Here is a 15,203-nt window from a genome sequence, read left to right as displayed (position 1 = left end):
AATATTATAGTTGGATACACTTACATGGGATTTAAATCGATATGATTTTATGTTTGTGTTACGTTACGCAACAGTCGACATTGTGACCTTCATACAATAACACTATCCACACAATACAGTAATAAACTAATAACTTGAACAAATTATTTCGATTTTGATTTTATTTGATACTATTTAGGTGAAAAATAATACCTGAATATTATACAATATTATAGACACTAGCTCATTAAATATAAATCACCTGCATTTTTCTCATACAAAAATACACGTGATTTATTAAAATGTACCTTTGCTGGTCATACATACGCTCGTTTCCGTGAAAATACCTATTATATTATATTAAAATGTAATTTAAATATTTCAAATTCGAAAATGAAAATTGTATGTGGAATATTTACGAATATTTGCATTTAAGAATTAATATAATGTTATAACATTTCATTGCACGCGATCAATCGCTGTTGCAGTGGATTTACCGATGTCGGACGGACGTTTCGTTCAGATGTTTTAAGTCCGGGATTTGAACACCGCTCAAGCTTACCTGAACCAAAATCGATCCACCGGACCATTCAATAATGAAGTGACACTTGCGATCCGAATCCATAACGTTTGAGCGACAGCCCGCAGCGATTTTCAATATTGACGTAGGTATTATTGACGCGACAATATTGTGTTGATGTACCTACGCACAATAAGCCCATGTCTCGCGGATATAAAACGCGCGCGTGCATACGCTCCGGGACATTAAACATATCCGGTTAGCTGAAGGTCGTCGGGCATAATATCATCCGTACTGTTTGTGAACATACCAAACGTATGTGCCCGTAAGTACGTTTGCGTACACGAAAAGCCGTATAGCAACCGTGGTGGACGGAAGTGATATGGGCCGACACGTTACCGTCACCCGCAATATCCGGAAGTGGACGCTGGTCGCCGTGGCCATGGTAAGTTAAGCAGTGTACAAAAACAATTTTACACACACACACCCATTTTACACAATTTATATATTAACAATAACGAGTGTTTGCGTGTGAGTCATCGTAGTTTTCCAATGCTAGAAATGGGATTTATTTATTTAAATTTGCTGACGGAATTATAAGAGATTTATTATATTGCTGGACGTTTGTATCGTGAAATACACTCTAAAGTGCAGATGAGTTAACCCAGTCAAACAACATTATGATTATTGATTAATAACAAGATTAAAGTTGTGTGGAAAAACTTGTTGCCTGATAAAATATGGTTGAAAATCAAACATAAGTACTTCTCCTGAGTCTTCGAAGCATTAATTTTGCATGGCATGTTTTTAAATACATCTTAAAACGTTACTATAGTCATTCGAACATTTATGAACATTCGATATCAGAATCACAATTTGGAAATTATTATATGGCTGGAATATTTTTGAAATATTCTGAAAACTTTTGGCGAGTTAAGTGAATTTTTCAGTAAATCGAGTCCAATTCCGAAAACGACAAATGGTGAACCTAATCTCAGTCTCAGTTCGAATCTTAATGTGAGATAAACAAATATTATACAATTGTTTTTATTCGATATCCAATTTACCTTAACAGTAAAAATGAATTAGGTTAGCACTACGAAAAAAAAAAATTAGTGAAATGAAAAAAAAAAATGAATACCTATTTCGTACAAGAGGTGTATACTAGTGGACATTTAATAAATCCGCTGATGAGTATAGGTCATTCGAACACGCGTGTTTCGTCTATAAATTATATTATTTTAAATAATACTACGTGCTTGGCGTGTGAAAAAAATTAAATAATAATAAAATGGCTTGTTTAATGGAAAAAAATAATTAAAGGCTCATGAATTATTCCCATACGTCACGCACCATGTCGGTGGCTTGTCTGAGACCGGCTGTCTGCAGTCGATGCGGTCCCAGAGGACTCGAAAATACCGTTGACCGTGTTCCATGTTTGACACTGAACATAATGATTGGGTTAAAAGCAATAAAACGCTGTGGTGGTAGGTATCAGTACAAATATGGTCCAATAGTGTCTTCGGATTCGTAGTCCGTGTCGTTCGGTAATAACATTAATATTAGTTTTTTGATATTTTTTGAATAATTTATAATAGCTGAAAAATCTTATGGGACGGAAGGCACAAAACAATGTATTTCACGCAATTAACAAACCATTGAAAACATATTATTTCATACATATACATCAATATGAGATTTTTATTTTCAGTTTGTGTAAACAGTTGTTTGCCCGGCTCCTTACACCCGGCTAAAAATCTTAAAACGGTTTGAACTCTTTCCTGTGATTACACCCTGTCACATCGCTCGCACTGCAACAATTGCCCATAAATATAATTTGATTGTTTAAGTCAGTAATTTAAATTGTTTATCTATCTATCCCGTTTATCCTTTTCTTTTTCAGCCCTTCGACAGTAAAACATAAATTGCATAGATGAAAATTAATTTGAGAATATTAATGAATGAACTATTTTGCTTTTTATATTTTCTAAAAACATGATTTTGTATTATCATTTTATTATTAACGTATTATTGTTTGTACGTTTGTTGACAAAAAACTTATCGGTGTTAAGATTTTTCAATCTGGAAAATAATACCTATCAATAACAAAAATGAACGGTTGGAAAAAAATCTTTGAGATTCAAGACATGTTAAACCTACGACTGTAAGATCGACCTATATGACTTTAGTTTATATGTCCAATAGTCATCCTATTATTATAATTGAATGGTTTCTGGTTTTATTTTTTTATATTCTAAGCAGGACAATGAATGTTTTTATTTTACAATGATGTATGATTTTTAAATAATTTTTGTTAATTTGTGATTTAAAAAAAAAAAAAATAGTAACCGTATAAACTTGAGGTATTCCACTTTTGCTTTATTTATCATTGTACCAAATCTTTAATATTTTCAAAATATTAAGACTAACTTTTAGCTAATTGTAAGCATTTAACCTGTGGATACAGGTTATAAATAAAACAAAATAATATTATTTACACTTTTTATTATATAATACGTATATACGTTGCAGATATTATTCAGGCTTTAAGGTCATCTTGCCATAATAAAAATTCCCTACCATTCTTCTTTATTCTTCGCTGCTTCTATTTAGTCTTGATATCCATAGTTTTGTCTTCTGATATTGACAACACCGTAATCTTGATTACATTTTCACGATTTTTACTTTCGCGTTTTTTCACGATTTTCACGTGGACTCGATATTCTAAAAAATATAACCAGAAAGCGATAACATACTTATCCATCTTATTCAATTCCCTAATAAAAATCGGTTACTTTCCAACCGAATCGAAATTAGCTACAATAACACAATAATTTTGTTCAGAAAATCAGGTAAAGACAACTCTAACGCTAGCAATTACAAACCTATAAGCCTTCTGTCCTCAGTTTCAAAAGTATTTGAAAAAAATATTCACTTAAGGCTTACCAATTACCTAAATGCAATAAATGCTATCCCGCATTTCTAATTTGGATTCAAATCAAACCAATCCACCGCTCAAAAACTTCTTCGCCTAACAGTGCATATAAATGATGGATTTGAAAAAAACTACATACAGGTGCAGCCTTCTTAGATGTCGTCCAAGCCTTTGATCGGGTCTGGCACCACGGACTTTTATATTAATCAAAAACATTAAGCACTCCAACTGCAATATATAATCTAATTAAATCCTACCTCTCCGATCACTGCTTTAAAGTTCGAATCAACGATACCACATCGGAAACTAAACAAATTAATGCAGTAGTACCAAAAGGTTCAACAATTTCACCTTTACTTTTTAAACTATACGTTTCGGACTTCCCAACAACGAATAATACTGAAGTAGCACTTTATGCTGATGACAGTGCTATATACTTAAGTGCTAAAGACGCCGAAACAATAACCCAAAATATTCAAACCCACTTGAATGCAATTTAAAAATTAGGAGATAAATAGAAAATTATATTAAACCCTCAAAAGAGTACAGCGGTACTCTTCTTCAACCGGCGCCCCAAAACTCCTAGTAATTTAAAATTGTACGGTAATAGTATTCCTTGGTCACCAAATATAAAATATATACGGTGTAATTTTGGACAAAAAATTAAAATACAAAAAATTCAAGTTTTCCAATCAAAAGTCCGGATAATATTTTCTAATGCTTCATGGTTTGTACGTAATGTAAGTAATATAAGTCTTCACAAAGACTTCCAACTACCCATAATAACTAATAAGTAATAACTGAGTGCACGAAAAAAATTTGCAATTAACTTCTTCAAACTCATCAATTCTGTTCATAGTGCGAAATTTTATAGACTAAGTGATCCACCTTCTGTACGCAGACTCAAGCGTGGACGCCCACACGACCTGTTGTTATAACTATGATTATTAATTTTAATTTTCTTCTGATTTGTAAATACTTTAAAACGTAGCCGATTGTATTTTTTTTACTAGGTAGTAATTTTTCTTATTATTACTAATTGTTATTTATTTTCAAATGTAAAAAAAAATGTATCTATTCAACACTAAGTTAAGATGACATACGTCAGTAAGACTTTATTTAATAAAAAAAAATGAAAAAAAAGTATATCAGAGTGGTACAATAAGCACGAATAGAACATTTAGAAAGCAGACATACTTAAAAGTAATATCATATTTGATAAATACAGAAAATGAGACAACTTAACTACCTATTAAAAAAAAAATGTCAAGGGGGGGGGATTATCCCCCATATCAACAAGGATTGCTATGAAGATGTACGTGAATATATTTATATGTTCTACATATTTTAATTTCTCTTTTTTTTATTTTTGTGTTAATATCTCCTAGTACAATTTTTTTTTTTTTATTATTATTATAATTTCTAGTAGAAATTCTACCTCAGCATAAAAATCTTCATTTTCTTATTATGTTTGGGTGTATGGTTAATTAATACAATAACAAACTATTTTACTTCCATTTTTAGGAACGCTAATCTTGTATTTAGGCCTCTTAACTATTTTATGTCGGAACTAAAATTGTATCATTGTATGTAGCGCAAAGTCAGCTCTGTGTGGTCGACTTTTCAGTAGACGTACCAAAATGGATGTTGTATGGGCCGGGAACGAACAATAATAGGCCGTGCGCCCGGTTACCAAAATACTTCGCGCTTAATAAGTATTATACTAACACACCGACCGACCTTTGTAAATTTGTGTTAGTTGTATATAGCTCAACTAGAATTGGTTGGGTTCGCCGCGCAAATACTAGTGAGCTATGTAATGTGGTGGTGTGTAAGTTTGTATATATGTTTGTGTGTATACTTAAATCTAAGACGAATAGGTAACTCTATAATAAATAATGGTAACTCAAATGCAAATATGGTATAAAATATGATATAATAATAAAATAAGCAAATTACGGCCCTTTTGGCCCAACAAGTAAAAAATGTATATAATAAACCAAAATGCCGGTTCGGCAAAACCAGGTATAAAAGGTGTATATAGATATGAAAAAAGTGTAATTATATAAAAAATCACACTAAAAGGTATAAAAAAACAAATGTGATAACTATATGGTCCTTATGACCGAATAGAATAAAATATTAGTATACAGGTATATGATAAATAATAAAAAGTAGTTAAGGCCCTTCTGGCTCAATAACACAATTATAATATATAAAAACAGCTGTTAGAGCTGAAAGCTCGGGTAATTGATATAAAAATTACATAGCCCTTTTGGCTCAACAGAATAGATGTTACAATACTTAATAATATAATAATAATAAATCAAGCCCTTATGGCTAAGCAAGATAAATATACAATTATAAATGTGCAGCCCTTATGGTTGACAAATAAATATATAATAATTTGACCCTTCTGGCCCAACAGAGTAAAAATAAGTATAATAATTAAAATCTGTTACATAGATGCACAGCCCTTATGACCAAACAGAATAAAATATATAAATTAGGTAGCTATCAGAGCTGTAAGCTTATATAGAAAAATTGTAATATAAAAATAATACGCGGCCCTTCTGGCACGACAAAATAACAATAAACAATAACTCACGGCTTGTCGGTGCACTGCTGGCCAGCTGCTACCTAAGCCTATATACACTAAATAAAATTCACACCCAATAAATATAATATAATTACAATGAAATTAATGACTAGTAATGTCGCACACGTATATAATATAAAGTAAAATATATGGCGATTACGCGTATATAAATTCACGCAACAAATATAAAAGGTATAATAATATGACAAAAAATAATTATAAGTTAATAACAAGAAATAGCAATTCGTGCATAAAAAAGAATATATTATTCGCAACGGCCTAGCATCACGACGACGGACGGAGGAGAACAACATTGCGGCGGCCGTGTTAAGCTGCGCGCACCGGTGAGCCGGCGGCAGTAGATAACGCGCCGATACTCGATTCGCATAATATTATATAATTCACAAGACACAAAATATAATTAAAACAAAATAAATATAAAAATAACGGCTGGTGCTCGCGAGTGTTTGTGTATGTGTGTGATTGTGTCGATCGGCTGTTCCTCCGTAACCGATAGTATTTTACTATATTGTATTATATTAATTTATGGCGGCAACATTCTCCCCCCGTTGAAAGTCTTGGGTTTCAACTGTTGTGTTGTCCTTGTCCGTCGGTAGCCTACATAACTTGATGACTGGACGACGCATATGCGTCCCGTTTGCTGTCCTTAGTGTGGCAACCCGAACTGTACCATCGGAGCCAGGATGTAATTCCACGACTATACCTAACTTCCACTTGGCTGGAGGCATACAGTCATCCTTTATGATTACAACATCATCCTTTGCTAGTTGCACGCTCTTACTCGTCCACTTGCCACGAATTTGAGCTTGCGGTAAATACTCCTTTGACCACCTCTTCCAAAACGTTTGCATCAGATTTTGCACAAGCTGCCATCTTCGTAGGCCCTTAGGCTCTTCTTTGGATATGTCTGGTTCATCCGGTAACAACATAGCCCCTCCAATCAAGAAGTGAGATGGGGTTAATACGGCCAAGTCTGAAGGGTCGCTATTTAGGGGGGTCATCGGTCTTGAATTAAGACAAGCCTCAATTTGGCATAGTAGTGTACGCATTTCTGTGTTTGTAAGCTTATGATCGGATATAACTCTCTTCAGGTGATGTTTCATACTCTTGACTGCACTCTCCCATATACCACCAAAATGGGGCGCAGCCGGTGGATTAAAATGCCACTCAATACCTTCTTTCTCTAAGTCAACACTAACCTTCTTCATCATTGAAACTAACTCCTTTTGAGCGCCGACAAAATTTGTTCCATTGTCGCTATAAATCTTAGCACATTTTCCTCTTCTAGACATAAAACAACGCAATGTCGCTATAAAGGACTTACTCGAAAGATCGTCAACTAACTCCAAATGTATGGCCTTTGTGGAAAAGCAAACAAATACTGCAATCCAAGCCTTCTTAGCTGCCACGCGTCTCAATCCACTTCGAATATATATTGGTCCCGCAAAATCTACACCTGTAACTGTGAAAGGTCTAGTACACTGCACTCGATCTCTTGGGAGCGCTGCCATCATTGGGTGATTAAAACGTGGCTGCGCTCTCGTACATTTAACACAACGCCATACCACTGACCTTGCAGTTACTCGACCCAGCAGTGGCCAGTATAAACGCCTTACCTCAGACAACAAGAGTTGAGGTCCTCCATGAAGAAGCTCCAGATGGTATTTTTCAAATATCATACGGGTTACTTTATGAGCGGCAGGCAATACCACAGGGTGCTTATGTTTATCCGCCATGTCTGAATTGTTGAGTCTTCCACCCACCAGTATTAAACCATTGCGCAGGAAAGGATTCAAACTCCGTAACTTGCTATTTCTTGGTACTTCTTGTCCTTTTTCTAGCGAAAAGATCTCTTTGCTAAAGCACTCAGCTTGAACCATTCTTAGCACCGTTTTTCTCGCTTCGTTCAAGTCATGTATCCTTAAAGATTGAGGTCCATTGATCTTCTTACGCAGGAACTTTGAATAGATTGTTAGCCAAGCTATTCCTCGTAGCATTTGGTTCCATTCTGAGTAGTGTTCTAATATATCATTTACTGAGTTGTTTGCTACAAGTACTAGTTTCACTTTACGTACTTCAGGTAGCTCTTCATTCGTGTTGACTATTGGATTAAAGATCCAATCTTTCTCATTCTTTTCCAACCAGGTGGGCCCCTTCCACCACAATTTTGCCTCTAAAAGCTCCCGTGGCCCCAAACCTCTTGAAGGGATATCCGCTGGGTTTTCATGTGTTCCTATATGGTTCCACTGGTTGATATCTGTAACATCCATGATTTGAGCTATTCGATTTGCAACATATGTTTTTAGCCGGCTGCTCTGGCTATTTAACCACCCTAGTACAATAGTTGAGTCCGTCCAAAGCTTGAACTGATGAATGTTGATTTGCCATGACTCAGCAACTCGTTGGGCCAGCTCCGCTAATAATAATGCACCGTTCAACTCAAGGCGTGGGATTGTGCTGCCTTTTAGTGGGGCCACTCGAGTTTTAGCGCATAGAAGTCTGGAATACCATTCTCCATCGCCGCTCTGAGTACGAATATAGATACAGGCTCCATATGCTTCCTCCGAGGCGTCGCAAAATCCATGTACATCTATAATCTCGGTGTGCTCGGGAATAGCTTTTCTGGGAATGGAAAATTCCTTTAGCTGCTCAAGCTCATCATAAAAACGAATCCATCTTTGCTGAATATCTACCGGAAGCCGTGCATCCCAGTCTATCTTCATAGACCACAGCTGTTGTAAGAATATTTTTCCTTTCACTAAAACTGGCGACAGGAACCCAAGTGGATCGAAAATTTTATTCAGGTCAGAGAGTATAGCTCTTTTCGATAACGCACCTTCTGATGATCTTGCTACGATGTCATATTGAAAATGGTCTGCGACTGGTTTCCACTGCAACCCGAGTGACTTGACCGTGTCATCGTCTCCTATATCTAATACGAACAAAGGATCGTCAACACACTTGGACATGTTTCGCAAAACAAATGCAGAGTTGGAACACCATTTCCTTAATGGTAACTTTGCTGAGTTTAGCACTGAGCTAACATCTATTTGCAACCGACAGCAGTCATCCTCTGTATCGGCTCCCGTCATTAGATCGTCCATGTAGAAATCTTCGGCAATCACCTTTGCAGCTTTCGGTAATTCCTTCTCAACACTTTTGGCGAGTGCTATAAGACAGTAGGTTGACAGAAATGAGGCAGGAGTTGTTCCATACGTGACTGTAGTTAGCTGGTACGACCGTAGTAATTCTTCAGGGCTGGATCTCCAAACAATTCTTTGTAGGTCCCAATCTTCCCTTGCCACCTTTATTTGGCGAAACATTTTTTCTATATCCGAAGTTAAGACAAATTGATGCTTGCGGAAGCGAATGAGGATTGAAAATAAATCTTGCTGAACAACTGGACCACACCTCAAGACATCATTAAGAGATATGCCAGATGTACTTTTGGCAGAGGCATCGAAAACCACTCGGACCTTTGTAGTTAAACTTGATGCTTTTATTACAGAATGATGTGGTAGATAGAAGGGATTCCGCGTCTGAACTGAATCGTCCATTACTTGAACCATGTGTCCCATTTCAATATATTCGTTCATAAATCGTATGTACTCGGCCTTCAGATGCTCATCATGTTGTAATCTTTTCTCAACATTCAAAAAACGTGCGGTCGCCATAGGTAATGTAGCCCCTAATTCACTGATTGCCTGTTTGGTGGGAAGCCGTACGATAAAACGTCCCTCCTCATCACGGATGGTGTGTTGCTTAAAATGTTGGAGAGTTTCTTGCTCTTCTTGACATCTCTTATTCGCTTTTGATGCTCGGCCATAGCTTGTATCTTCAATGCTGCTGAGCACCTTCCAATCTTCCTCTATTGGTTGACCCATTGAGAAAAGTGTCGATGTATGGTAGTTAGAAAGTTCTCCTGTTACGAGCCATCCGAAGCTACTTTCATGTAATGTGACTGAACCTATATTTAGTGGTATTTTTTTTGTTCCCAAAACATCAAAGAACGAGCCACCTCCAATAAGCAGATCGATACCTTGAGGTCGATGGAAATCCGGATCAGCCAGAAGTGGAGCCATAGTCCCTGGTATACCCCATCCACCTGCCGGTTCTGTACAAGACGCTAATTCTCCGACTATATTAGGCAATATATAGCAAGAAATATTAATACTAAATTCATTCGTTCTTGATTCAACCTTCAACTCGCTACATGACCTTGCTCTTAACCGATTGTCTCCAATACCACTTATTGGTAATAAAGACTTCTTACACGTTAGTTGTAATAGATTTGCATATCTTTTTGACACAAAGTTGACTTGGGAACCGCTATCCAAGATAGCTCTGCACTGGCGCCGTCCACCATTTTTATCTCGAACTATAACTAAAGCTGTCGCAAGAAATACGTGAGAGTTAACCCTAGCGATTTCTGCAGGTACAGGTGCAGACACAAGGATTGCAGAGATAGACGGTGTTTGACCTTTATCCGGTTGTTCTCCTTTGAGCTGCTCCTTCTCTTCTGTTTTTTCCTTCTTTTCAAAATGCAATAATGAATGATGATTACGGTTGCACGTTCGACACCTGTAAGTGGATCTACAAGTATTTGCCATATGTCCCGAAGATAAGCAATTGAAGCATATTCCTTTTCCTTGAACAAATGAAAGGCGTGCGTTTAATGGAGCTGCTTTGAAATCTTCACAATTATATAATTTATGCAGCTTGGTACAGTAATGACAGGAGACAGTTTCGGTAGATGCTACTAAAGCTCGCCTTGCTTCAGTAGCGGAATGTTTGACACTACTTTTCTTTGCTGCTTCAACAGCCATATTAGTTTTGATATCCTTTTTATGCCCAGCTGCTGCTTCCGATGATTCAAAGGCTACACATCGACTGGATAGAAACTCCTCCAATTGCTTAAATTTTGGTAGCTCTGTATTTCTTTGGTGTAGCTGCCATCCATGTGCAGTGTTCTTGTCAAATCGATCTATGACAATAGTAACTAGCCAAGCATCCCAGTGTTCTACTGGTTGCTCTATTGCTCGTAATGCTGCTACATGTGCACAAACATGAGAATGTAATTCTTGCAATGAACTAGCCGATGCCTCTTCTATCCTTGGAGAATCCAAAATTGACCTGATATGAGATTGTATAATCAAGCTTTTATTATCGTAGCGTTGTTTGAGCCTTTGTAATACTGCTTCATAGTTACCATCACTAACCGGGATGGATTTCACTAAGTCTAACGCTTGGTCGCTTAGACACGATCTCAAATAATAAAACTTTTGTGCAGCTGATAGTGACTCGTCGTGGTGAACCAATGCCTTAAAAACATCGTAGAATGATGGCCAATCTTGAATGTTGCCGTTGAACTTGGGTAATGGTATTGGAGCTAGTTGCACTCGATTGCTAATTGAGGTGTTTCCAAATGACACATTCTGTCCTGTCGCACTAGTTGGTCTTTCTGCATTTATTAGCTCTTGTATACGGGATCTTATATTATAATAATCAGCCTCAAACTTTTCTCTTTCTTGTTCAGCGTCTTCTATATCATCTACTGCGATTAATTCAATTTCACATTGAATAGCATCGAACTTTCGATTTATCTGCGGAAGCTCTTCTTGTCGAAAATCGAGGAGTGAAATTGCATGTTCGACGGGATCAAATTTGTTTACAAATGTTATTATTCGCTTTAACGATGCCTTTATGACGCCCCGCTTTCTTTTGAGGTCCGTTAGCATTTTCTGCGACGATTCGTCGAGTACCATGATTGTAACGAAGACAGATGCTAATAATTTATTAGAAAGCTCAATATATATATAATAAATATAATTTGAATACACGCATACAACAAAATAAATATGATCTAGTATCAAAAATAATGCGATATCAAATTAAAATGCAAATTGTTATATACGATAAATTGATAATAATATTTATAATTTATAATTCGCAATAAAAGATAATAGATTAAAGAATTGAAATATTAATCACTATGCAGTTACGCAACTATAAAATATACCAATTAAAAATACCACAGAAATATAGGATTTAAAAATATATAAAATATACGTAATAAAATAAGATAATATCACGTCGAGGTCACCATAATGTATGGGCCGGGAACGAACAATAATAGGCCGTGCGCCCGGTTACCAAAATACTTCGCGCTTAATAAGTATTATACTAACACACCGACCGACCTTTGTAAATTTGTGTTAGTTGTATATAGCTCAACTAGAATTGGTTGGGTTCGCCGCGCAAATACTAGTGAGCTATGTAATGTGGTGGTGTGTAAGTTTGTATATATGTTTGTGTGTATACTTAAATCTAAGACGAATAGGTAACTCTATAATAAATAATGGTAACTCAAATGCAAATATGGTATAAAATATGATATAATAATAAAATAAGCAAATTACGGCCCTTTTGGCCCAACAAGTAAAAAATGTATATAATAAACCAAAATGCCGGTTCGGCAAAACCAGGTATAAAAGGTGTATATAGATATGAAAAAAGTGTAATTATATAAAAAATCACACTAAAAGGTATAAAAAAACAAATGTGATAACTATATGGTCCTTATGACCGAATAGAATAAAATATTAGTATACAGGTATATGATAAATAATAAAAAGTAGTTAAGGCCCTTCTGGCTCAATAACACAATTATAATATATAAAAACAGCTGTTAGAGCTGAAAGCTCGGGTAATTGATATAAAAATTACATAGCCCTTTTGGCTCAACAGAATAGATGTTACAATACTTAATAATATAATAATAATAAATCAAGCCCTTATGGCTAAGCAAGATAAATATACAATTATAAATGTGCAGCCCTTATGGTTGACAAATAAATATATAATAATTTGACCCTTCTGGCCCAACAGAGTAAAAATAAGTATAATAATTAAAATCTGTTACATAGATGCACAGCCCTTATGACCAAACAGAATAAAATATATAAATTAGGTAGCTATCAGAGCTGTAAGCTTATATAGAAAAATTGTAATATAAAAATAATACGCGGCCCTTCTGGCACGACAAAATAACAATAAACAATAACTCACGGCTTGTCGGTGCACTGCTGGCCAGCTGCTACCTAAGCCTATATACACTAAATAAAATTCACACCCAATAAATATAATATAATTACAATGAAATTAATGACTAGTAATGTCGCACACGTATATAATATAAAGTAAAATATATGGCGATTACGCGTATATAAATTCACGCAACAAATATAAAAGGTATAATAATATGACAAAAAATAATTATAAGTTAATAACAAGAAATAGCAATTCGTGCATAAAAAAGAATATATTATTCGCAACGGCCTAGCATCACGACGACGGACGGAGGAGAACAACATTGCGGCGGCCGTGTTAAGCTGCGCGCACCGGTGAGCCGGCGGCAGTAGATAACGCGCCGATACTCGATTCGCATAATATTATATAATTCACAAGACACAAAATATAATTAAAACAAAATAAATATAAAAATAACGGCTGGTGCTCGCGAGTGTTTGTGTATGTGTGTGATTGTGTCGATCGGCTGTTCCTCCGTAACCGATAGTATTTTACTATATTGTATTATATTAATTTATGGCGGCAACAGATGTGTTTGGCATAAATTAGTTCAACTTACCATATTATATATATAGAACAATACACTTCTAATAAGCTATATAAATATTTAATAAAACATAAGGCTGACAGACAGTCTCCATTCAAAATCGTTATTCGTATACATATACTCTTATTTATGGTTTTAGATATTAACGATGTACGTCCAAACATCAATGTCCGCACCGTGTGGTGGTTGCGGTAAAAAATGTAAAGGCTGTTGTGGCGGTTGTGGCGGCGGTTGTTGCTGAAAAAAACCACAATTATCAAGATCTTGCCACCTTGGTAAAACTCGACATAACGAAACCGAACTATGATAATAGATCTGATAACGATTGATTATTTTAATTTTTAACTACAAAATTATATTGAACGATGAATATTAATGAATATCACATTTTTATAGTTTGTTGATTTGAATATTTTGATTTGTTTGGTATAATTACTTAGATTACGAATATGAATTTCAAGTGTTAGAACAGTAAATAAAAATTAAATAAAAAATACGAAATCTCTTTTTACAATATCGATACAATACTTCCTGGCGACATGGCCATATTTTGGTTTTCACCCATTTAATAAGATGTGCGTAACACGTTTCCACCAAAAGTAGACCTTTCCCCTTTTCACCAATACCCGTTTCCACCAAAAGTGTATCTTTCCCTTTTCCACCAATATCCGTTACCACCAAATGAGATCTACCTATAATTTAACCACGGTTAGTTTACCAAAATAATTTGTATACTTCGCTTATATTAAAATCTTTAAGACAGTAATAAGTTTATTTAAAATACTAATGCTGGATTGAAAAAATTATATATTAGTGTATTTAGTTATGTATAAAACGTGGTTGAAAAAGGTGGTGAAAAAGGGAAAGATACACTTTTGGTGAAAACGGGTATTGATGGAAAAGGGAAAGGTACACTTTTGGTGGAAACGGGCATCGCCCAATAAGGTATGTATACGGTGTTCTACCGTCCAATGATCGTAATGATCGGAATTAGTCGACGTTGGTTGTGTATAGCACTTACAAACGACGAAATTTCAGATTTGATTTTACACCTTCTAGATTATTATTGAAAATAATGATACATTTAAAATAACTATTAATCGATATTAAACTTTTGATATGTAAATAAGCTGAATTTTTAAACTTAGAAAAATGATTTATTATTCTTTATTAAAATTAATCTGTGGATTAGGTTTTTCACTATCCACTCTCAGTCTCAGGATTTAAAATCACTTTACTGTAAATAAATGTATACATTATATTATATATTTCTATACGTTTTGAATAGTTAAATAATATTTCTAAAATATTGGCAGCTTAGAAATAAATTGAGAAGATTATCCTAAAAATCAAATTCAAGGAATATGCTAAAATAAGTTCTTTGTATAAGTAGTAGGGCAATACTGTAATTGTATATAATATATATATGTTATATGAGAATTTGCACATACCTAATATTATGTTTTTCTGTATTTTCTGTATACAACGCATTATTTCCTTGATCCAAGTTTTT

At 35.1% G+C, this 15,203-nt stretch overlaps 1 protein-coding gene across 1 annotated transcript; it reads left to right on the top strand.

Moving 5' to 3' along the window:
- Window positions 1-747: 747 nt before the first annotated feature.
- Mst84Da (Male-specific RNA 84Da) lies at window positions 748-14,070 on the top strand. Its single transcript, XM_089220769.1, has 2 exons — window positions 748-944; window positions 13,830-14,070. Exons 1-2 carry the CDS (start codon window positions 882-884, stop codon window positions 13,929-13,931), a joined length of 165 nt encoding a protein of 54 aa, XP_089076895.1. The 5' UTR covers window positions 748-881; the 3' UTR covers window positions 13,932-14,070.
- The last annotated feature ends 1,133 nt before the right edge of the window (window positions 14,071-15,203 follow it).

The sequence above is a fragment of the Diuraphis noxia genome, unplaced genomic scaffold (assembly GCF_037042655.1).
Source record: "Diuraphis noxia isolate RWA-SAM2 unplaced genomic scaffold, SU_Dnox_SAM2 contig0002, whole genome shotgun sequence".
NCBI classification, from domain to species: domain Eukaryota; kingdom Metazoa; phylum Arthropoda; class Insecta; order Hemiptera; family Aphididae; genus Diuraphis; species Diuraphis noxia.
Note: the sequence above shows the minus strand (reverse complement) of the source record. Positions and strands in the feature narration are given on the sequence as shown.